The sequence below is a fragment of the Pipistrellus hanaki genome (assembly GCF_964339955.1).
Source record: "Pipistrellus hanaki genome assembly, chromosome: 13".
NCBI classification, from domain to species: Eukaryota; Metazoa; Chordata; class Mammalia; order Chiroptera; family Vespertilionidae; genus Pipistrellus; species Pipistrellus hanaki.
In genome coordinates this window covers 15,574,720-15,600,386 of record NC_140515.1, presented here as the reverse complement: position 1 = coordinate 15,600,386, position 25,667 = coordinate 15,574,720, and the positions used below count along the sequence as shown (strand labels likewise).

The 25,667-nt window shown below is 45.4% G+C and overlaps 1 protein-coding gene across 4 annotated transcripts in view; it reads left to right on the top strand.

Annotated features, from left to right (window-relative positions):
- PTPRG (protein tyrosine phosphatase receptor type G) overlaps positions 1–25,667 on the top strand; it is a 640,445-nt gene that overhangs the window by 485,167 nt on the left and 129,611 nt on the right. For all 4 annotated transcript variants that reach the window (XM_084902696.1, XM_084902695.1, XM_084902698.1 and 1 more), the window contains exon 6: positions 20,279–20,345. In XM_084902696.1, coding sequence (XP_084758822.1) covers positions 20,279–20,345 — 67 coding nt within the window. The remainder of the gene's footprint in view (positions 1–20,278; positions 20,346–25,667) is intronic.

The following is a 25,667-nucleotide window of genomic DNA, read 5'->3' as shown; positions in this document are numbered from 1 at the left end:
AGGAAGCTATGCAGCATGTTTGTCTCACTCGGGTTGTCATTTGCATGTTGCCGTTGACTTCAGGGCACACACCACACCACAGCCTATACTCGGGGGCATTGCTTTTTTTTCTGCCAAACACAAAGTGCACTTCATGACAACCCTAGGTTGCAATCTTGCAGGGATTTCATTATTATTATAAATGCCGGAAGGACATCATCATCATGGTGCTGCTGTCCATCAGCAGCTCCTGGACTCAGGTGCCCTGTCATGGTGGAGCACCATTCTTCTCCATCCTGTGCTGCCTTGTTTTGTGAGCCAGATGTGAGCTTTGGACATGAAGTCCCACAGCTTTGGAAATTCCAGATTCCCTCTCTAATAGCCAAATTAAGTTGTGATCCGGAGAAGTCTGGCCTAAAGGGCTTTCGGATCATCGCCTTGTTAGCTGGAAATTGTCTTTTACTTGGTAATTGCCTTGGCTTTCCTCATTTGTGATTTGTTTATTCACTAAGTAAATTCTGATGACATACCGGGTATGCACCAGACATGTTAGACTGTCTCACAGTGTCCGTGCCCAGCGAAGAAGTGTGGATGGTGTGTGTTTATGCTTCGAGGACCATTTGAAATTGGCATGATTCTCTGTGATTTCCTCAGGTTGCTTTTGGTAAGGAGCAGAGGTCACAGGAACAAATGCTTCACTAGGATGGACCTCCCGTACAAAGCTCACGGGAGTGGGATCAGGAACAGAGTGGGTGTTGTTCCAGTGTGACCATCTGAGTCCAAAACTATAGAGCTTTGCAGATTTCTTCAAATCTAAAAAGATCCAGCTCTGGAAATTTATTCTGAGGAAATTCATATGAATGCACATAGCTGTACAGATGTTCACTCAAACTCTAAAAATTAATAATGAAAACTTATAAATAACCTATGTATTCCAACAGTGGGATGAGCTACATGCGTTTGGTCTATCTATGCAGTGGAATCATAAGCAACTACTAAAAGTAACATTGAATAATATTTAATAACCTGAAAATGAAATGTTTATGCACATTCTTTCAATACATTTGGGAAACAGGATAATGTAGGGGACACTTGGGGATCTGACTTCTCTGTTGACCTTTGGCAAGACTTAACATCCATACATCTGAATTTCCTATCCATAAAATGGCAATACTTTTATCAATTGCCTAGGGTCATTGTGAAAATTAATGAGGTAATTCTTATAAAGAGCTTAGCATAGTAGTTGCCACCCAATGATTAGATGTTGCATTGAATAAAGACTGGAAGTCTATATATCAAAATATTAATGTTGTTTATATCTAGATGATAGGATAAACTTTGATTTTGATGTTTTTCTCATTTACCTATAAGTAGTTTCTAAATTTTTTGCAATTAACACATCTTAGTTAATGATGATTATTATAAAGAAATGATTCCTTTAACTATAGTTTAGGGGGAAACACCTCAGTTATAAAAGCATGGTCATTTTGGAATTAGGTGTACCTGAATTTTTTGTTGATAACTGTAGAAATGTTAGTATTATAGTGGAATTGGAGGGCTGAAACCGTTATCCACTGAAATTTATGGCTAGAGTTTCACTAAGACAAATAGCATGCCTTAGCCATTGTCTGTGGGAAAATTCATTGTTTTTCTGGGGCATCCGTATGAGCATTGGCCGAAGAGCTACGTTAATGTTCTGGTGTGTGAGTTGGGTTAATTACTGTCATAGTTTTATTAGGCTTTGACATGACTTTAGTTTTCAGCAAATAAAACTTGAGGAAATCCAAGATTAGCATTAGCTATCATACTGCAAATGAATTTCTAATATGGACACCTAAAACCAACAGCTATAAAACTGCACTGCCAGTGGGAGAAGGAAGAGTTCCGGGTACAGACTCAGCATAGAAAGCCTCATTTTGATGTTGACTTCCCTTTGGAAATGTGTGAGTTCACTTGCCTGGAGCGGCATGTAAGACCAGAAGGTCCTGGGAAGACCACCTGGAGAAAGGACTGGTGGAGTTATGTCCAGGTGGATAAGAAACTAGCTTAAGGGAGCACCTGGGAGCGACTTAATTTGGGTGGATTCAAGATTTTCAGTTTTGGCAGTAGAGGATCTACAGTTACATGTACACTGGGAGGCCAGATTATCTGGCCACTCAGTGTATATCCTATATAATAAAAAGCTAATATGAAAATTGTCCCCTCAACCAGGAATTCAACCAGCAGGCAGGCTGGCCAACCACCCATGTCCCCTCTCTGGCCAGGCTGCTGGACCCCACCCATGCACAAATTAATGCACTGGGCCTCTAATACACACACACACACACACACACACACATATGCACACGCACACACACACATATATATATGCACACACGCACACACACACATACATTGAGTGGTCAGATCATTATGCATTCAGAGATCATAATTATCTGGGAGCTCAGAGTATTATGACTTTTAGAGATAACATGGAACTACTCAATCACCTTGTAGCAGGTCGTCCATCATTCATACATCAACTTGGAACTGGGTCTCTTCTAAGGTTTATTAATTCATTCACTTAATAATCGTTCCATGAACACTACACGATCTGCTTATACAGCAGTGAACATGGCAGGGTCAATTTCTGCTTCAAATGTGAGGGTTTCTGGTACAATGACTTTCTGAAGTAATAGTCACAAATTTAGGGATTATTGCTACTTTTCTTATAGACATCAAGGCTGTGTCACAGTAACCGGTCTTTGTCATCATGTATCTAAAATGGAATTCCCAGATTTTTTCAATTAATTGAGTTTAATTTTATTCCTTATACATATGTATACATTTTTACCAGGTAGAATCACATTCTCTATTTAAAAACTGAAAAGGAGGTGATAAGGGCATATTTTTTTACCACCTCTCTGTTTTTGTCATCATGGGCACAGAAATGGAATCTGGAGAGGGGCAGGGATGAGCCACTGGCTCATGTGGGTGATTCTGCTTAAATGTAAGATGGACTCCCGCATCGGGTTAGGTAGCAGGTTTGTGCACCATTTCAGCGGATACCACACACTAGACATAGAAGCACTGACAGCCCCGCCTTAGGCAGGAACGTGAGACCAGGTAGGGGAGACTCCGTGAGGTGCCCAGGACCGAGTGTGGTCTCACTTGGGGTGTCGGTGTGATTCCCTTCCGGTCCTAGTTCTGACTTTACCTGGTCTCCTGCAATGTCTTTAGTAAAACGGCTGTGCCGTGAGGCAGATACTGATGTTTCAAGCCACATGGTTCTGGGATGTGGAAGTTTCATAAGGAAAAGATCTTTTTAATTTGATCTGTTTGTAGCACTGCATTTTGGGCGGGTATACAACTTATGCCCGGTCTCCTTTCTAAGGGTCCATATGGTTTTCTGAGAAGAGTTTAACAATTGATATTAATATTAGAATGTTGTTGAAAAGAAAACTGTTAGCTATCTCTATTCTTTATTATCTTTGCTAGAAATAATCGGTGTTAGGCTCCTCTCAGCATGTAGTACTTAATTTCCTATACAGTATTAAACCATGATCTCTCTTACTTATAAATGAAAGGCGTTCCAGTTGATTTTAAGAATAGGAGCGATGTGAAACAGCTAGTGGTAAAGATAGAAATTCCAGGCGTTGGTTGCTTATCTCTCACCTTTCACAGTGGACATGCCTGTGCTGGATTATGTCTCAATAAAAATGTTGTCAATAGAATTAGATTCTTAGGTGCATCATGGGAGTCTGCTGTTCCGGTGATTTGTGCAGAAGAGCGTTTGTACAAGGAAGCATACTTCTGTCAAGTGATGACTCCCAAACTTCAGTGGTGATTTTTGTGTCCCCTTGTTTTCATAAAAAGGAGGTTTCTGGGCCACTGAAGGTGTATTGACATGCTTATACTATAAAGGCATGTGTACAAAATACTGCTGCAGCACATATGGTGATACAGACAGCCTTTTAACATTGCACCAAAATGTATCTCAGTTCCAGGCGATAACCTATATTAACTGGAAGAAATGTTTATTTTGGCTATCCATTTTTATAAAATGGGTCAAGACCTCTCTAGATATTTTTTCCATGTGTATTGAGTTTTGAGTAATATGCTACATGTTAAGAAAACTTGCTCTTGTAACAAAGAAAGTATGCAAAATACAACTTCTTGAATCGGAGTCCTGACATTCCCTCCAGAATCTGGCAGACTAACCAGGGTCATGGTCAAAGGTAAGACATTAAGAATATTTACTCATTTGTTGACTGCATACTTACTGAGCACCTGCTCATATCAGGCATTATACTAAGTGCTTACTGTTTCTTACTTCTCCTGTCACAGAGAAAACATTGTGAGTCGGTGCCTTACAGAATTTTTGGCATCTGCTGAAGATAAATTAATGGCAGTCCCCACCTTCTCACTCATGCCCTAATGGGAAGCATGCCTCTTAGCCATTTATTGCCTTTCAGTTTCAGATCTCCCTTTCTTTGCCCATTGTTGTGATATTTGATCTAAGCCCAGTAAACATGTCTTCTTTGGTAGCTGGCACAGTGGTAAGCTCTGTCGGTAGAGGGCACTGCCAGGGAGAGGTGCTCCTGTGTCTGTGGGCACATGGCACGGCAGGCAGCTGATCAGCAGTAGGGAGGCCTCGTCATGACAAGGCTCATGACGGCGACAGCTACTTACTCCAGCAGCTGTCTTCCCCACGAGGTAGGCTGCTACCTACATCCTTAGCATGTTATGTGTAAATCTCTCACCACCCAACATGTCCGTCTTCCAGGGTAGCCAGGCAGTCCCCCGGGGTCATTGTCAGCCCATGCCCTCTGGCAGGTTCCTTGGCCTGGACTGCATGTCCCGTCATACCCAGGTCCTCCCTAAAGAGGTCTGAATGCCAACCTCATGGGCAGGGTCCTCTTCTGAGTTCTTAATTTTATTCTTGCTCACTCCTTCTCTGTTCCTGAGGTAGTGGCCTCTGCTTTTCCTATTCCCCTTACACCCTCTTTATTTCCCCTTGTGTGAGCTGACCCCTTTGATGAGCTCACAATTCTTAACATTCAAACTGCTGACATGATTTCTGCCTCCTGACTGGACTCTGGCTGAAAGAGAAGGGACGAGGAAAGAGCCACTTGCAAAAAGAGTGACTTGCCACTGAACTGCCAATTCATGGCCAACACCCTGTTTCCTTTGGCGCGCTCAGTGACTGATTGTATCTCACTGTGGATTGCATCTGACATTCCAGAATCAGGTGCTGAATATTCCCCCCAGCGTTACTGCATCGAGAGCAGAATGAGTATACACTCTTTTGCCTCCATCATGTGAAGGCATTTATCCACTCAGCAGAGATTTATTCGGCACCGTCAGCAGGCTGGGCACTGGAGTGGGTGTTAAAAATAGAACGATGCTTCGGCCCTGCCTCACAAGGGTGCCGGGGAGATAGGACCTGGGTGTGTGCAAAGTGGACCAGCAGTGCATGGCGTTTGCACACCCATTAGCATTTGCATAGCTTCCTATTTCTAGACTAAGTGATGTTGCATAACACAGGTTTCTGTTCTGTGCATGCTGGCCACACGTCTAAGTGCAGGGGCGTTCATTTGTCTTCTCAGTAGTTTCCCATTCTCTGTATGTACACAGTGCTTGCTGGTGGGAATGTCAAGGGCTGCAAACTGGTAGGTCTTCTGTAATCGGTGAACATAGTTTATGCACAATCTTTGGAATGGTGTCTGCATATGCACACTGTGGGCTTGAGGAGGCATGTCTTTTGCCCACAGAATTGCTGGGGGCCAGCTGTGCAGATGGAGCCGGGTGCTTTGTGCAATGTCATTGGTTTGGAGATTGTGAGGCTCCCTGTGAGGAGGTTCTAGTTTTGGAGCTTTACACAGGCGACATTCACGGAGCCAGAGCAAGAGCCTGGCCCCTTCATACAGGTATATGCAGAATAATATCCTTCCAGATTGTTCTAGAGAGGCCCTCCAGTGGAACTGTGTGCCTTGCCTTGGAGGGACATTAAATCCCACTGACAGACATTGCCCTCCCCTTCTGGAATTCTGAATGTTGCTCTGAATCCTTTAGACCAGCCTTTCCCACGGTGACCTGTGAGGAAACCTGCCACTTTTTACCATGGAATTTCTGAAATATGGTTCACCCTGGTTACTGTTTTCCCTTTAATAACTATTGTTCCACCGAAATATTGTTTCCCCTACAATAATTAGGACACCTGTTGTTTGTGCATATCTGTCTGTAAAGCTTTCGTGTGTGTGTGTGTGTGTGTGTGTGTGTGTGAGAGAGAGAGAGAGAGAGAGAGAGAGAGAGAGAGAGAGAGAGAGAGAACCTGGATGGCTTTTTAAAGAATTTTTGGTGGCTCCCCCCATCCTTAAAAATGAGAAGGATTGGATACCTGGTCATGGGGCCTGGGAGGGGAATAGTGCACCTGGGGTGTTGCAGTTAGGATGTAGGCAACGGCTTAGGTCAGAGGTCACCAACCTTTCGGACCTCATGGACTACTAGTGGTCTGAGGACCACCCATTGGTTACTGCTGGCTTAGGTTGTACCAGAAAGTCCATGACCTTGAATTTGAAACTTACACTGCCACTTTCTAGCTATGGCTTTTGGCAATTTACTTGTTCTCACAAAACCTTCTGGCATAGCCAGATCTATGCTATGAGAATAATTACTCGATCTTACCTCGTAGGGTTGTTGCAAGCCAAATGAAGAAGTAAATGTAAAGCACTCGGTGTAGCATGTGACACATTATAACTCCGCAGTGGGTACTGTGACACTAACTGTTCCTACTTTGAAGAAGATTAGATTGTGGTCAGCATTTGGGACGGTCCTCTGTGGAGCTTGCCTGGGCGTGCAGAGGCAATGACAGAAACCAGATTGAACCAGGTTTGCCTGCTGGGGAGTTGAGAGAGACGGTCACTGACACCAGGGAAAGCCAGAAACATTGCTATGTCCCTGCGATGTGTGTGTGTGTGTTCATGTCGGCAATGAGGGGTCCTTGGGGACACGGAGAGAGAAACAACTCACATCGAGGTTGCTCCTCCAGTTTGGGGTCACTTGTCAACTCGCCATCCGCTGCTGTGACTCTCCTGACACCCACTTTGAGTGTCGCTCTTCAGGTCTTCCCTGCCTTTAGCAGGCCCTGTTCATTTAAACCCCTTCTCAGTATAAAGGACCACCTGTATCTCAAGCTACAGGATGAGCATTGATTTCAACCTGGGCCTGTTTGGGAAAACATTTTCTGCTCTCCTTGCCAGGTCACGGGGAGGCCAAGCTCCCTAATGTCTACAGAGCTCCGCAGTGCGGGCATTGTCTTCCCTATCCAGGCCCATGTGGAGGAGAGGGGATTAGAGATCAGTGGTGTGGGACTGTAGTCTGTTCCCAGCCACGGATAAGGCATGTTCTGGTTTGACCTCTGGCCTGTCAGACAGACAGCAACACAGTGGGAACCACGGAGCCTGTTGCCCTCCCTGGCCCTGGTTGTCTTTGCCAGATGTTTGCCGTAATACAGGTGTGTGTAGCTTAATTCCTTTGTCATTTATAGATTTGATACAAATACACCAAATTTGAAAAATACATAAATCAAAATCACAAAATATACACAAGTTTGATGTGCATACAAGTATTACCATAACTTATATATACATGTCTATCAGCATTTGAATACAACATTTTTGCAAAATGCAATTAATTTTTTTTCTCTGGTTCTAAACATAATTATATTGTATAAATTTCAAGCAGCATGGGGGTCCATTAAGAGAAAGGGAAAAGTAAGATGCCTTGATCCCGCCCTCCAGAGGGAACCAGCAATGTTTGTTCAATCTGTTCTCATACATTTTAAAATCTTTCATTAATTGCATCACCTAAATAGGATAAAACTACCATAAAGTGGTTTTGACCCTGATTATGTGTCCTAGTCATGTCTTGATGTTGGTAGATATAGCTTTTCCTTATTCCTTTTCACCATTTTATAGTGTTACATAAATTTGTTTCATGTAACACTATAATTTGTTTAACTTCTTAGCTATTAATGGGGTGTTTTTATTTTTATTTTGTTGTTGTTGTTCTTTCTAATCTTTTCCGGTAATGAGTAACACCAAAGTGTTGTGTTTACACGTGTGTGCCCTTTTTCATTTACCCAAGGTTTTTCTCCACATAAACTCTTTTAAGTAAATCTCCTGGGTCAGTGAGCATGCTCAGTATTAATTTTGATAGGCTGTCCCAGGAGAATGCTACTCTAGCCAAGTATGTCTGTACCTCTTTGACAAGTGGCTCATCAGCACGGGGCAGCTTGATTTGGAGTCACTATTTTAACTCACGAGGTTTTGTGCTATTATTGAGTCTCGTTCTCCTCCTTCCAATCTGCAGCAGCCGAATGATTCCAAGCACTTCAACTGGTTGTTATATAAGAAAGTGAGTAGGAAGCAAAAGGAAATGTTGAACTCTAAGGATACTGAGGGAATTTAAAAGCTAACTATTTTTTAAACAGAAAGTAAATATGGCCATTTATACTCTTGGGCAGGTAGTAGTGGATATAATCCCTGCTAAAATTGTACTCAACCAAATGCTTCAGTTATACACAGCATTTTCAGAGTCCATAGAGTTTTAGGCTGTCATCACATAGTATGTCTCTTCTTTTATCATCCTACCTCCTCGTTATTCTGTGTTCCAGTGGCCTGACCTCCAACCAGGCAGGATTTGAATCTCCCTCCGGTTTCAGGAAGGTGGTACACAGAGTATCTAAAGTTCATGGATAAACCTTCTGCTGGCTTGTCTTTTGCACACTTGCAAATGACTGGAAGTCACAAACAAGATATTTGCCTTTCCCTCAGGAGACTAAAAATAGTCATTGTGGGCACAGATTCCCAACTAAAACTTTGTTCTCTAGTTTTAAGTAATATCAACAGATTTTCAGAGGGTTGGGGATATAAACAGGTGGGTTACTGCTCTGTGAAAAGCCGTTGATAGTGGAGGAAAGACTCTGAAACTCAGTTTGGGCTTCGCTGACAGGTAGGCCCACAGGAAAGAATTAGCATGTCACTTACATATGTGCTTGAAGTCAGTGATACTAATTTACCTTTGTTATCTGAGAAACCACCTTAGATTACAGAGTATTATTGTACCAGGCACAGTATTGAGTGATCCAAGGTATTTTCTAATAGTGGGAGGGAATGTTAAGTAAGGGGATTATTCACATAGAAGCTTACTGTGATGTTTTAATTAGCCAATCATGGTTTGCATGTATTGAAAGAAATTGTCCTAGCACATTATATTACATACACTGAGTGGCCAGATTATTATGATCTCTGAATGCATAATAATCTGGCCACTCAGTGTATATCCTATATAATAAAAGGTTAATATGAAAATTGTCCCCTCAACCAGGAGTTCTACCAGCAGGCAGGCCAGCCAACCACCATGTCCCCTCCCCCTGGCCAGGCAGGCTGGACCCCACCCATGCATGAATTCATGCACCAGGCCTCTAATACACACACACACACACACACACACACACACACACACAAACTGAGTGGCCAGATTATTATGCATTCAGAGATCATAATAATCTGGCCACTCAGTGTATATTGCAATGTTGTAATATAGTATTAACTAGTGTGTTGGGGTGTTATTCAGTGTGTGGGTCATTGTATCAGTTTTCATGACTGAGATAAGAGGTGGTTGATGCTGTCTTTATTTCAAAGTTGAAGGAATTGAATCTCAAGGAGGTTAAGTGACTTGCCCAAAGTCAGGCAGGAAGATAGAACTCAAACCTGAAGGTCTGCTGGATTCTTAAAGTCCTTGCACTTGACCATAATGCTCTGCTGATTCCTCTGGTCATGGGACAGAATGAGAATCTATCATGGTATTGGCCGTGCCTTTTTGGTACTGATAGATCCTCCCCCCAACTGATGGATGGAGTATGACATAACCTGCACCTGTATCCTGGACATTCCTAAGCACCAAATCAGGCACCTTATATGGCTATCCATTGAACTGCCAATCAGCACCTGCCAAGTACCCTAAGCCCCATCCCTTCCTGTTCCTCCCCTCAAAAGGCGTCTTCACCTCTGCACGTGCCCTTGTGGGGGCAGCCTGGTAGGGTCCTTCTCCTCTGATAAAGCCTGTAGTCCTGGCTTTCGGCCCTCTGTCTCATCTTTCCGGTACCATTTGAATGAAGTTCAACTTCAGTTCAATTTCTGAACGTCCTGCATTAATGAAACGTGGCATCCTTTCTGATGTGCTGTATTGGCTGAGGACCTTCCCATAATTGCATCACATTGGTGATAGTTTATATGGCAGGAAGAGAAATAATTTCTCAATAAAACAACAAATTAATGGATAAATAAATCATGGTATTTTCATATGGTGAGATTATTTGCAGCAGTATAAAAGAACGAACCATTGCTACCTGGAACATTGATGACTCTCAGAGATAGATGCAGTGGTAAGCGAAAGCAGATAAAACAGGAGACTGGCATAGGGTTACATTGTTATTTATAAGGAGATATCAGCTGGAGGTGGAACTTCTGGGGTACTGCCAGTGTTGCATCTGAGCAAATTCTTACAGCTGTACACTTAGGATGGACTGAGGTTGCATCTGAGCAAATTCTTACAGCTGTACACTTAAGATGTTTACTATTTTATTCTTGAATTAAAAATGAGCATAACAAGTAAATAACAATTCATTTCATCCAGGGCCTCAGTGTCTATAGGAGAGTCCTTTTAATTTAAGGACCTGCATCTTAGAATTGATGCTTAATGAAACCAACTTACATGTGAGTCAGTTACCTGGCAATCTTGAGAAGGTCAGACACAGGCAGTAACTTAAAAATAACTTTGAGGCCCTGGCTGGTGTGGCTCATTTGGTTGGGGTGTCTTCCTGGTCGGGGTACATTCTCATGAGCACCCTGCTGTCCAGTGGAAGAGCGAGATGGAAGAGCAAGCCTAAACCGGTTTGGCTCAGTGGATAGAGGGTTGGCCTGCGGACTGAAAGGTCCCAGGTTCGATTCTGGTCAAGGGCATATACCTTGGTTGCAGGCACATCTCAGGTAGGGGGTGTGCAGGAGGCAGCTGGTCGATGTCTCTCTCTCTCATTGATGTTTCTAGGTTCTATCTCTCTCTCTTCCTCTCTGTAAAAAAATCAATAAAATATAAAATAAAATAAAAAGATGGAAGAGCAAGTTGTTAACCTGGGTTTACCAGCCTGGTTTCCGGAACTCTGCACTTTCCCACCACACTGGTCTTACCTACCCAAGTGGCTGTTCAAAACGAGCTCATCACACCGAACTCCAGGAGCTCGTTTCCGAAGGAGCGACTTACTCTCGATTGCCTTCGCAGGCAGCTTTCACACGATGAGCTTCTGCCTGCTTAAGTGTTACCTCCCGCGCGGGGGCCATTTTCTTCCAGCCGAGCCGCTAAAGGAATTGAAAGCTGCCGAGCACACGTTAGTAGACTACATGCTCTACGGAGAAATCATACCATTTTCTCAAAGGAGAGAAAGTTGGCCCAGGGAGGCAATGATGGCTGGGAACAAACTTTCTGGCTTTCCATTTGGTTCCGCTACAAGTGGCACATCCTATCAATCAGGGCCTGCTGGGAAAGATTTTGTCTTCCTTCCTTGCAATTTAATTTTATCCTCTGTTGAACTCAGGTGCATTTTAAATGCAAAGCCGAGTCGTTCGGGTTAGCATTAATCTGTATCCTCCTGGAGGCGGCCCCGCATCTGTTTAGACTGCCACTTACTTGCGAGGAATTTCCCTAATGCGGGGATCTGAAGACATTTGTCCACTTATCAGTTTTTTGTGTGTCCACCCCCCCCCCCCACAGCCCTCCCCTATCCCCCAACCTTGCTCTCCAAAGGCTCTTAAATCAGCTGCTCGGATGGCTCAGAGACTGCCGAGAGAAAACATTGCTCATTGCCTTGTCAGTGCATGAAGTGGAGTGTTTGGGTGAGGTAATGGGTTGATTTCAGAAGGACAGTGACAGGGACCTGAAGTCCCCCTTTATAGTAATAGAACCAGGCACCGGAGTCCTCACGTGAGCATGGGTTGGGTGGAGGAAGCCCTGTGAGGGATTGCCTGGGAGAGCGGATGGATACGTAGTCATCAATCTTCAGAGGCCATCGTGCGGTAGCGGTCACGCGGCACTCCGGCGAGCACAGGGCTGAGAGCCCCTCCCAGAAAGGCATTGGGGTGTGTAATTAGTTGGCACCCAGCTCGGTTGCCATGAATTAGAAACCACAGCTGCTCACACCAGTGCATTCTGCTATACACCTTGCCCAGGGACATCTTGCATTAAGGAGGTTTGATGCTGTGATTTATGGTCTTTTTATGTTTGTTTAAACACAAAGGCTACTAAAGCCCTTTGTCCCTGAATTATCGATGTCTGTTTGCCTCATTTGGGGCTTGCTCATTATTTTTGCCACGTCTTCCCGGTTGGAACTTGGATTCTGAACACATCATGTCCCTTCAAACTCTAGAAACTGTGAATTAACATAGCGGCTCAGGTCTGTGAGGGGTAAGCGTTTATTCACAAGGATTGGAATCAACTTTTAATAGCTGATCCACCAGAGAAAGGACAATGGTGGGACGTGGACAATTCATCCCTCTGTGGGAGCTAAAACTGCACTTTCAGCTCTGAAGGAGGAACATTTGATTTGTTTGGTGTACCCTGGTGCCCAGTTTTTGGCACGTGGTTATCTATTGCTGTGCAGCACGTTTCTGCAGGCTTAGCAGCTAAAACAACACACATTTACCATCCCCACGGTTTCTGTGGGCCCTCTGCCTCCTGATTTCTCAGGAGGCTGCAGGCCAGGTGTCAGCCAGGTGTGGTCTCATCTGAAAGTCAGCTGGGGAAGGGACCGTTCCATGCTCACTTGGGTTTGTGGCAGAATTCAGTTGCTCAAGGACCTCAGTTTCCCTTCAGTCCCTAGATGGGCTTTTCTAGCATGGCCATTTGCTTCACCAAGGTGTGTAAGTCGAGTAGACAGTGAAGTGGAGATTTGACTATCCTGTAACTTAATCACTGAAGTGATTTTTCTCTGCCTTTGCCATGTTCTGCTGGCTAAAAGTTAACTACTGGATCAGCCCACCCTTACATAGGGCTTGAATACCTGGAGTAAGGGATCCCGGGTTTGCAATGCTTAGTGCCCCAACCCCTCTGATTCTGCTTTAGTCAGCCCACCACAGCATATGGTGGGCCTTCTGTGAATATTGGTTGTGAGTGGTGGTAAGAGCTAGGTTCATGCGACTTGAGCTAAGGACACCATACCATTTTCTCCCTGTCCCTCTTTATACAACTATCAGAAAAAGCAGGGTTGTTTTAATATTTTATATACTAGAGGCTCGGTGCATGAGATTTATGCATGGGTAGGGTCCCTAGGTCTGGCTGGTGATCAAGACAGATTGGGGCCTTCCTTCCCCCAGGTTCAAGCTGCCCGCCCAGGCCTGCTTTTGTTCTGTGCTACCCCCTGGTGGTAAACACGCGTCATAGGAGATGGTTGAACTCCTGGTCAGTTGAACTCCCAAGGGGACAATTTGCATATTGGGCTTTTATTATATAGGACTAGGGGCTTACTGCATGAATTCCTGCACCTTGAAAGGAACTGTGTGGCCCATCCTCCTTGCTCCTACCAGGCCTCTCTCACCATGGCCCCCTGTCCTCTGTCTGCTGACAGCTGCTGCCCCTGTCGACCCTCAGGAGCAGGGGGAGGTGGAGAAGCCCTCAGGGGCGATCAGGACCAGTAGCTGCTGCTCGCACCTGCTGATGGTGCCGAACGATCGGGACCAGTGCCAGGCACTGGCTGTGGGTGCGAGAGGCGGCTGCTGGCCCTGATCTCCCCTCAGGAACAGGGGGAGGTGGAAAAGTCCAGAGAGACAACTCGGGCTGGCAATTGCCATTCACACCCATTGACGGCACCAAGCGATCAGGGCTGTCGCTGGCCACTGGCAATGGGCGTAAGTGGCTGCTCTGGCAGCGGCAGTGGGTCTGAGGGGGGCCAGCACTGGCAGCAGGTGCAAGCTCTGGGCAGGACTGCAGCATGTGTGAGCAAAGAATTTTCAGTAACCACCTGAGGCTCACCCCAATGGCAGCAACCAGCGCCCCACCTTGGTCTGACGCCCCTGCTTACCTGCTCCACCATCCCACTGTGGCCAGTGTCTGCCATGTTTCACACACACCCCCTGGTGGTCAGCGCATGTCATAACGACCCGTTATTTGGTTGTTTTGTTTGTTCTGGTTGTTCCGCTGTTCGGTCTATTTGCATATTAGCCTTTTATCATATAGGATGATACCATATGACATTTACATAGTTCTCCCCATCCCTCATAATGCCATCTGGATGCTCGGTTACTGAACTTCAGTTATATCCTAAGTGATGACCCAACTGCTGCTAAGAGAACATTTTTTTTTTTTTTCAAGAGAAGGATCAATCCAGTGACCCCTTTGATGCTATATGCCTGGTCTCTTGATATTTTTCTTGCTGCATACCTGGTGGAGATTTAAAATAGTCCTCACACAGTGCTTTTTTGATTCTCAGTCTTTTGTAAACCGAGTGCCCTGAGCAGCTTTTTGCTTCAGGGGAATGAAAAAGCAAGGGTGAGAGTTCACGTCTAATGTGTTTTGGTTGAAGTCACCTGCTACATGTGGTCACGCAGCTCTGCTTTCTCCCCTAAGCCTTTGATACTGTTGGGGCTTTCCAGTGCATGGTCAGATTATTAAGGAGAGGGAGCCAGAGCTGTCCACTTCGCCACACAGACGGAGGGAAACTCAGGCGAGTCGCGGAACCTGAAATAAGCTTCTCTTGCCCCAGGCTCCCCCAGATGGCATGCTTTTCTATATTATTATTCAAAGATCATGACAATATCTGTGAGAAATGGTTTGCACTGCAGCTTAAGACTCTAGGTTGTAGTTTGCTAAAGTTAGAGTCTTTTTGCTCCTTCACTTGGAGTGGCCCAGCAGGGGTCGGCAGGTGGGGTCTGACATACTCTTGAACTGCTGTGACAAGGCTTTCCGCTACCTGCCTGGCCCCCAGCACGATGCCTTAGAAACACAAAGGAGGACTGAAATCACCACGTGGGCTCCTGAGAGAGTTTCATTTGCCAGGTGCCCCAGCCTGCCCACCCCCTTCCTGCTTTGGCTTTGAAAGTAAAGGCTGGGACAAAACTAGGGGAGACAGCATTGCACATGCAGCCTGGGACAGTTCCATCTGGTGAACGTATGAGAATGGCCTGTATAGACAGTATGCCTCACTGTCACCCGCTGGCTTGGGTTTTTTTCAGCAATAGGCTCTTCACAGTCGAGTCTGAGAAGTAAATAATAAATACCCTCATGGGCTGGAGATGTGGGGGCAAAGGGCTAGAGAATGGTCGTTTTAGGTAGACCAGGAGCATTGCATCCATCTCCTCCGTGGCCTTCTCTGACCATGAATCATGATTCTCTGGAGATGAGTAACTTGTGCATTAACTGGTTCCCACTCATGATATCATTAGTTAATTGTGAGTAAGCGTGTCTGTGCTCAAGCTCCATGGGAAGGGGGGAAGGATGAATGCTATTAGCAATTATAATCGTGTTGCCTTTTCATATGAATCGCGTCCCGTGGCTGAGGAATTTGGAGTTTTCTCATCTGTGGGTGGAAACCAGCCCCGGAGCGTGTGTGTCAAGTGCCTGGGATGGATGAGGATCGCCATCCCCCGTCCTCTGACAGGCTCTCCGTCTCCTGTGAGCTGCCTCTGGCTTGCTTTGCATATCTGTGGACCAGGCTGAAAGCACGTGCTGGAACTCCATTAGTGGAAGTTAGACCAAGCCTCCTGGCCAGGAGTCCACACTTGGTTGCTTGCCTTCAGCTGATTGGGAGACCTCAGTCCTTCATTTCCTGAGACTGCCCAGCTTCCCCGGGCCATGCCCAATCTAGGCACACCTCACTCTTCTCTGAGTTTATTCCGGGCATTTTACGATGCTAAGTGCCCCAACCCCTCTGATTCCACTTTATATCAGGAGAGAAGAGAAAATTTTGTTGGATAAAAGAACAAAAAGAAACTTATGCTTCAGAAATAGTGAGACGAGAAGGAAAATTATATTTGTGAGTATTTTTTTTTTAAAGGAAATTAGGAAAAGAACAATGCAGTCATTATAGGTCAGGGGTTGGTGGTTTATGCTATTATTGCCTTCTTGTACATAGGCACCTTTCCTAAATGATTGACAGGCGTCTAATTTATGAACAAAGGAATCTGTGCTCTGTCTCAAGTAAGGTCTGACTGAAATGCAGGGGGTGTGAACACAGCCACGTTGTAAATGGTTTGTGCCAGGAAATTCATGACAACGACTTGAACCCAGGTCTGGTGAATGGTGGCCAAGGTGTTAAAGTGAGAATGGGAGAGGATGCAGCATCCCGGCCACGTAGCTCTTGAGGGAGGAGCAGGTTCAGGAGAGGAGAATCAGATCTGAAATCCGATCTGATGAGAAGTGCTGGCCCGTGTCCTGATCAGACACTTAGCTTCTAAAAGCACAGTGACCTGCTCACCATCAGCGAGGACAGATCATGGGCTCTGCGGTTCTGGAAGGCCGTGCAGCGTCTCCGGTCCTGCTGTTCGCCCCTCTCCTCTGCAGCCAGGGCTAATGGTGCAGCCATCACCCGCAGCAGGCATAAATCCTTCCTCCCACAAGAGGAGCTTGGCTGGATGTGACATTTATGGGACCATAGGAGCAGCTGGCGATGTCGGATTCAAGGCAAGTAGGTTGTCTTGGACGCCCTATTTAGCAGATGGCCAGGACTTGATAGATTGAAGATTATTAGGATCCCAGTCAAGGGCCAATGGCACAGTGGGCAGGAAGAGTAAATGGCAGCGCGTATCTGAGCCCAGGCACGTGCAGTCTGAGAGGGCTCTTGGCCTCCCTTTCATTTTGCTTCAAGCATGAGTCAACACAGGCCCTCCTAGAGCCTGGATTATAGACAACGTCTTCAGAGATTATTGGTATCTTGGTTATTAATGTGATAGTTGGTTGAACCCTTCTGGTGAGCTATTATTTGAAGAGAAAATTTTATAAAAGTTTAGATTTCATCAGCATTTATATCCACTTGACTTTTTTACCAAACCTGCATGTCATGGTTTCCTGTATGGCTGATGTCCATGTGGATTTTGGTTCTATCTAAACATACTTAAAGCTTTAACTCAAGCACACATTTGTGTGCCGTCCTTTTTGAAGGTGACAAGTGTCATGGAAACTGTGCTGAAATGGGAGTTTTGCAGCGAGAGCATCCAGCTGCCGGGAAAGGGGTGTCCATTTCTCCTCATCCATCCAAAGCTCATTTGTGCAATCGCTGCCTCCTCGGCATTGCTACATAACTCCTTTGATCTTAAAGTGGGAGGAAGCAAATTTCAAGAGTCAAGGACACGCCTCTCATATTGCTTGAAAGGGAGTAGCATAATAGGACAATTGAGCGGATATCAAATAAAACATAACTTTAGAATTTTTTTTATTATTATTTCAACTCAAGTAGGTACTACTTCTAGAGCTAAGTGCACTGAGAAGTCCAGGGATAAAATTGCTGTTGTTTGACAATGAATCAAATTTGAGTGTTTGGGTCAAATTGTTTCCCAATCATATCTACCCCTATTGAATGTTTACTCAGCTTTATGTCTCAGGCTTTACACATTTACTCTCAGTTAGGGCCGTGCCTTCCTGGCAAAAATCCACTTATGAGCATGCTATTTGGATCCTCACCCTGAGTGTTGCAACAAAGACATCAACTAGAAAATGAGCTTAGTATTATTACTAAGTTACTTTGACCGGCCAGTAAACTCCATTTTCCTCACCCATTTTCTCAACCCCAGCCACATAAATTAGCAATGGAGGCAGTAGAGGTGAATGGGCATTGCAGGAGGCATTCCATTTATGGGCTTGTTTTGAATCTGGGGTCAGGCCCTTGAGCTTGAATGAGACCAGGCCTGAGTACAGGCACAGGGATACTGTTGTCAGAAGTGACCAGAAATTGAACTTGGATTCGGTGGTCTGCTTATTTCTGTCTTGCATGGGCTACAGATGTGATTGGTGGGTGTAGTCATGGAGGATTGGGAACACTATTTTTGAGCTTTCACATTATCATATAAGACTGAATGCACTTAAGGGTCCCCATAAATAAAAAATATTCCCTTGCAGAAGGGATGGGAAATCAGAGTGTCTTTGAAATGTTCCCATTGGAAGGGGGTGGAGGGTAACTCAGTTTTAGAGAAGCGCATGAGTTGATCAGGTTGACAGCAGATGCTGTGTCTTATGACATTGAATTCCTCTGAGAAACCTGGAGGACAAACCATAAACAACGTGTATTGGTTACAAAAAATTATTGATATCTTAGCCTGTCCCCTATCCTCTAACTCTACACACTCATAGAAACTCTTAACAACTAAGTTTTGCACTGTAACAAATGATCCAAATAATTAAAACAATAATTACGTAATTACTCTATGTTTCCCACTTGGCTGGTCAGGTCTTCCTGTTGGGGTCAGCTTGACGGGTCTCTGAAGACTGAAGTTCCTCTGAGGCTGGGTGGTCTCAGATGAACTGGTGGGTCTAGAACAACCTCGGCTGAGTCTGCCTGTGTCTGCTCCATGTGGTCTCTCATCCTCCAGTAGACTAGCCTGGGATTGTTCACCTGGCGGTCTCAGGATTTCAAAGAGTGACAAGAGAGTATAAACCCCTTCACTTAAGTCCTATAGAAACCTCTTCCTATATCATGTTTGCTAATGCGACTGTGATCAAGCCCAGTTTCCGAGAGAGATTTACTATGTAGGACCAAATACCACATCATTTTATTAGCCTATAAACATAACACCATACATAATGACACCCAACGATCCAGACATTAATAATCACTGTTAATTTAGAGAACATCTAACCTGGTTCCTCCACCCCAACTTCTGCACTGTTGAATACCTCTCTTGGGGTGAAAGGGGGGTCCCTTCTCAGCATTATGGGATGTTTAGCAGCAGCCCTGCCTCTACCCAGATAAGAGTGCCTTCAGTTGAGAACCACTGCTCTAACCTGGAGATGCTGAAGCAGAAGAAAAAAAGAATCGTGTGAAGTACAGGTTATTATCAGAAAGCAACCCGGGAGCAGCAGCCCAGCAAGGAGGCTGTAAGTGGGGAAGGAGAGTAGACACTTTTCAGTTACCTTAAAATTTAACCTAAGATGGCCCTGGATTCCTCCAGGTAACTAGGAAATATCAAGTTGCTGCACACTGAAAAATTCATCAATATCTCCACTTCATTATGTTAAAGGTGGATTAAAAGTACAGATTTTCCCTGGAAAAAAAAAAAATCAGAAGCTATGCTTGCCACAGATAATGGATTTTGAAAAAACTCTTTATTTGGGAGAAGTTAAACAGACACAAAAGTAGAGAAAATTGTATCATGATCCATCCAATACTCATCACCCAAGGTCATAAATGATTGATGGGTGGCCAGTCTTGTTATATCTATATTCTGCTCACTTCCCCTACTATTCACTCCTGCATTATTTTGAAGTAAATTCCAGTCATTTCATTTCACTGGTTAAATATTCAATGTGTCTTCAAGAAAATACCTAAAACCCAAAATTCTAATATGCTGGTGGAATTTTAATCTTCTAGAAAGGGCAAGAATGAGAATTCATGCTGAGTAGTATCAGAAAGTTAAGGGAAAGAGTGGGTGAGGGTCAAGATCAAGAGGTTTGGCTTGTGGAGAGATGAAAAACCGCAGAAGGAAAGGAAGGCGGGAGACACTGTCTCTGAAAGCTTCTGTCCTCTCCTCTCCTCTCACCTCTCTTGCTCGGAGTGACCCTTAGAAATGCCCTTTGTAGTACGTGATAAGACACAGAAGACCAGGGTTCTTAGAAGGAGAGTAAGCTGGCGGGGAACAGATCATTTTCTTAAAAGAAAAGAAATAAACACAATCACAATAAGGCATTGGAGTATTCATCAATGATGGATTGCTCTCTGATGACTTTCAATGACTTTAGCCGATCAGGGTCCATCTACTTTTAATAAAACAAAGGAGGAGGACAAAGTCTTGCTGTTGCTTTTTTTAAATTTTGCTAGGACCATGGCATTTCTCTCCTGTTCTCGTGCATTCTGAGAAGTTTCTTTCTTTTGATTTAGACTTCCTCACTTGATTTTATTATGCCATAAATCTATGTTTGGCGAGAGCCAGGGTATATGTGAGACCTAAGCAGCTTGCTAGATAACATCTATTTCCCCCTCCTTCTCTTTAGAAGATTAAACTGAGACTGTTGTGTCTGATGCCAGAATAGATTTAACCAATCATGTTTCCTTCCCATGTAGGTCAGTCCAAGGGACAATTCCGCGCTGGATCCTATTATCCATGGGCTGAAGGGCGTCGTCCATCATGGTAAGTAAGCCTCGCACACTTCCCTTTGCTGGGAGGTGAAGGGCTAAGATCTTCCCGCAGAAATGGGTTATCTTGCAGAGGACAGAGGGTGACACTCATTCCTCATCCCCCGATGTTGAAGGGCATTAGAGCCATTATTTGATGGGTAAGGAGCACGCCCATTTATTACCTACAAATGGATCTGGGTTAACAGTAAGCAATTTATTTCTTTTCAGGTACCACTCCGAATGCCTGTGTCATAAATCAAAATGCCCTGAGATGTACCTACCATTCCTAGGCTTTGAACCCGCCACTTGTCTCATATGTCTTCAAAAAATAGTCTTCTTTCAAGTATCTTTTAATTTATAAATTTTTTGATTTGCCTCTCAGATTGAGGGGGGAAATTTAAGTAGCTGTGACAAGCCATTAAACTTGGCCGCATGTGAGCAGACACCATCAGCTCCTCGAATGGAGAGAACCCTGCCATAGTTCTGTGCCGCAGATGTCTTATCCTGGGGCATAAAACTGGGAGAGAAAGTAAGATGAATGGGTTCTGTCTTTCCCAACTGGTTTTTATTGGAGAGATTTTCCTGCAACTTTATTATCGGTAATACATCATTACCTGGGACATCAGGATCCTCTAATTTCAAAAGTACCCTTGTCGCAGGGAGGGGCGGAGTCTGGATGTAATGTAATGATTTTCAAAGGTTTAATAATCTAAGTAGAATTTCAAAGGCATTGACGGAAATAGCATTAGTAATCATAATATTATAAATCTCCCCTTCTCTCCACGCTGTGGTAAAATGTCTTGCACCTCCTGGGAGGATTGTCTTTAGACATTAGCCAACTCTGCAGAATTTAACAAATCCCCCTTCCCGCCCCCCTTTTAAGGGAAATTAAAACCAGTTGTCAGTGTTTAGTTGGAACAGGTGACATTTTGGATCAAGCTGCTCCTGTGTCACACAGCAGGTGACAAGAGTAAACCTCATCGCAGTAGCGTAAAGACCCCGTGGAGGTTTTCATTGTAGGAAGTGTCCATGGCTTCTTCTCGGTCTCCGTTTGTTGTGTCTTTGAAGGAGACCTCGCAGAGCTGCGAAGCAGGTCCTATGACAGGGCCCCTAGGGGACAAGGCGCTGTTGCCAGAACTGCTTCTGTCTGCGCATTCGTGTTTGAGGTTGGTCTCGGAGTGGAGTGTGGGCAGCCTCGGCAGTGCAGAGAAAGCTGGCGTGTGGGCAACACGTTGTGTATTCTGAGCTCCTTTCCCCAGCCATCCCCTTGCACACGCCATTGATCAGACTTCTTCTTGACATTCCGGTCCAGAGTGTAGCTTCTGAGTTTGGGAGTTTGAGAAGCATGATTGTAAATGATAGATTACATAGTAAATGATAGATTAGGTCTTCCTTCCCCAGACTGGTCTTCCTTTTTTTTTTTTTTTTAAACAAACACAGTGGAAGGAGTTCTGGAAACTTCAAAACAGGTACCTGTTCTTCAGCCAGAGAGGACTCGCTCCACCAGCTGTGGCATCTGAGTGGCCCTGGCAGATAATGGAAGGAGGTCCCCTATGCGACCCCCAGCAGTGGGCTCCCTCCAGCTCAGATCCCCAATTTCAGTATGGTCACCCTTCAGTTCATCGGCTGTGTCCTGGCACAATCCTGGCGTCTTTCCTCCTTACCCACCATGGCCTCCAGGGAGCTGTCATACATAGGGAGACTCTCCTGGGCAGCAGGAGGGTGGCAGGCGCCAGGGCTGCAGGTTCTGCCGTAGCTTCGGATTGACAGCCTAGGGGAGACCTGCAAAGCCGTCCGCTAACTTTCTCAGTAAGAGTGTTGAGCGCCTCCTCTGTGAGATCGCAGGGCTGGCAGCCCTTGGGGACCTGGCAGGGAGGCCAAGTGCTGCCTTCCCGGGGCCCAGTTCGTCCCTGTCAGCCTGTGCACTGGTTTCCGTTTCCTCTGTCAGGAAGGTCCCGGAAGCCTCTTAGCTCCCAGCAAGGGGGTCGCCCTCTTACTATTTCAGTTCTCAGTTCAGACCTGGCCTCCTCAGAAAGTTCTTAACCATCTTGTCAAATTACCCCTCCCCCCCCCCCCCCCCCCCGTCCCCACTCCCTGTCTCATCATTTTAGGTTTCTTTCCTCAGAGCACTTAAAAGTATCTGCAGTTACCTTGTTTGCTCATCACGCACATATTACCTACGAAAGCATAAGCCTCATGAGGGCGAGAACCCGTGCATGTGCAGCAAATAGTAGATGCTCAGTAAATATTAATGAAATGAGTGACTCACGGAAGTACCGTATTTTCTGGCGTATAAGACGACTTTTGAAACGAAAAAAAGTCAACTGAAAATTGGGGGCAAAAGACCAAAATTGCACAAAAATTACCTGCAGATCTTTACGGCAAAGTAAGTCTTTTCTTTGAAGTGGGGGGTAATCTTATACAGCGAATATAGGCCTAAACTTATGTTTTAAGAGTAAAAAAAAATTAGGGGGTCGTCTTATATGCCAGAAAATAGGGTATACACGTAAGAGAAAATATCAAAACGTAAAACTGGGAGAAGGGGAGGAAACACCAGAGGACCTTGTGGGAACTGGAAGCGTTTTCAGGGGCAGGCCCAGGGAGGGATTTGAAAGCTCTGCTCATTCGATGCGACATGAGTAATCGTGCCGTTCCCAGAGTCTCTGGCTTGGGAATGATGACAGCGACGTGTAAAGAAGAAAAAGTCAATATGGATTTTTGTTGTAGTTCAGACTTGGCTTTGATTTCCTCAGCTCGGGGAGCCATAATGTAGAATATTGATGTCTCATTAAGTGACTGTTTTATTAACAGGAGGAATCTTCTGTTCCTTCCGCCGAGATGGGAATGCGGAATCTGGTCACTCCAGCCAGTCACCCCTGGCACTTTGTCACTCGGGTTCTCTGTGAAGTTTTAAGTGCAGGAGGGTGTCTGCGGGGAGGGCTTCCTGCAAAGGATGAAGAGGAGAGGGAGCAGGAGCAGGTGGGGCGAGGCTGGGACCAGGCACAGGTCTGGCACCTCTGAGAGGGTCAGGGAGCCAGGAGGATGGCTGAGCAAGTCCTGGCCAGGCTGTTGGAGAACCGCAGGGCAAGGCTGTGGGAAGGGGGTGTTCGCTAGGCAGGCGCGGCCCAGCCCCGGTCCCCAGCACGCTGTCATTGGCTGAAGCACCCAGTGGTGGGTCCCAAGGCTGTGGGGGGACAGGCTCCTCATGGCTGTCTGCCTCAGGAAAGAAGGTCTGCGGGGAGCATTGCCACACTGGGCACGAGGTCCTCCTCCTTCCAAAGACATTTTCCTAATCCCCTCCTGGTCCTCTCGCTTTTAAAAGACTCCATGGTTGCCCTAGCTGGCTTGCCATATCTGTAATATTATCAACAATAAAAAGCACATTAAAAAGAATAAGACATAAAAAATATATATTTATATATAAATAAATATATATTTTATTTATAAAATATATATTATATATTATTATATATAATTATATATAAAACATAAAAATATATATTATGTTTTAATATATATTTATATATATAAATTATATATATATAAAACATAAAATATATATTTATAATAAAACAAAATATCATATATATTTTACCTCGGAACCATATATATATATATATATATATATATATATATATATATATATATATATATATATATATATATATATGGTTCCGAGGTTCATACAGCAGTGCTACTCCCAGGAGAAATACCTATAGGGGACTTGTACTCGGGAACTTTGTTCCTCATCACCCCGCAGTGGAAACGTGGTCAGTGCTAAGAAATGGACATGCTCTCCCATGCCAATTAAAAAGTGTTTACTTTTTTCTTTCAAGTTTTTGGATTCCCTACTCTTCGTTCTTTTTTATGGCGGCCACCCAAACAGCGGGCATCGAAACACTAGCCACTCCCTCTGTCTGTTTTATTTTTGAAAGGAAACTTGCTGTTGAGCTTTGAAGACCTGTCCTCTTTTCCTGTCCCCCCTCTTTTCCTGTCATCACTTCCCACTTCCCCAACGGACCACTTTGTGGTGCATGGGAGTGGGGGTGGGGGTGGGGGGCAGATAGAAATGGCCTCAGATCCTGGCCAGAGTGAGATGACTCGGCTCCTGTCCTTGCTCCCCAGGCTCTTCTGAGAAGCCATCAGCGAGAGCACAAGGAAATCATTACCTGGGAACACACTCCTGTGATTGTCACAAAATGAGGCTCTAGGAAGCTCCTGTTAAAACTCTGCGCAAGTTGGGGCTGTGACAAGACCAAACGTCTCTTTGTAGCTTGGCCTGTGTCCTCAGTGGTTGAGTGTCATGATCTCCGTCAACCAAGAGGTCAAGGTTCGATTCTCAGTCTGGGCACATGCCTGGGTTACGGGCTCTATCCCCAATAAGGGGCGTACAGGAGGCAGCCCATCAACGATTTTCTCTCCTCATTGATGTTTCTCTCCCTCTCTTCCTCTCCCTTCCTCTTTCTGAAATCATCAATGGAGACATTTTTTTTTTTTAAGTTTATTTGCAAAATAGCTTCCCTAAGTGACAGGTTTCTTCCCTGGGCTCACTTTTGTGGTCTTTCCGCCCATTTTCTCACCTGCCCCAGGTGCTTGTCATCAGCTCCCCCATCTATGGACAAGGTCATGGCGCAGCTGGAGTCAGTCAGGCATCTGGCAGGCAGGGAAGAGAGGGAGTAAAGCTGCCAAGTGCCTACCTGGTCACGGGATTTCGTGTGGCGTCAGAGCTGGTGTCGCCTCGCCTGTCCCACCTGCTGGCGTGGAGGTTTCTACCACCAGGCACATCCTGTGAGCGTCGCTAGACCAGGAGCAATCTGCAGTCCTTCTGACGCGGTGGGCGGGCTTTACCTATCCGGCTGCCCTGCCTCACCGGCCACCAGCCCCAGGGTGTGGGCTCCTGGCACTCCATCCTGCTGTGCTGATGCAGGCGGTGCCGCCACTCTAGGGCCATGTGGCCTTTCTGCCAGAATCACGCATGCTGTACCCGCCGAGCCAGCAATGGCACAGGTACTAATAGGTTGATATCCAGGAGAAATACCCGCAGGAGACTTGTACAGGGGAGCTTTGTTCCCACAATGGGAACAGCCCGGATGTCTACCAGCGGGGGCTGGGCATACAGGTTGTAGTGTATTCATTCGGGGGAATATTATCACCCAGCAAGCCTAACTGCCCAGCCCTGGAAATGCCCCATGCAGCTGTGGTTAACAAGCTGAACAGATGCAGCACCATGCCACCATACAAGAACATTACACCAATGGGTGGAAAGGGCCAGAATCTGCCTCCCCACCCCTGGGCCCCGCAGAGAGCACAAAGTGAAGGGGAGTCGAGTGTTCCT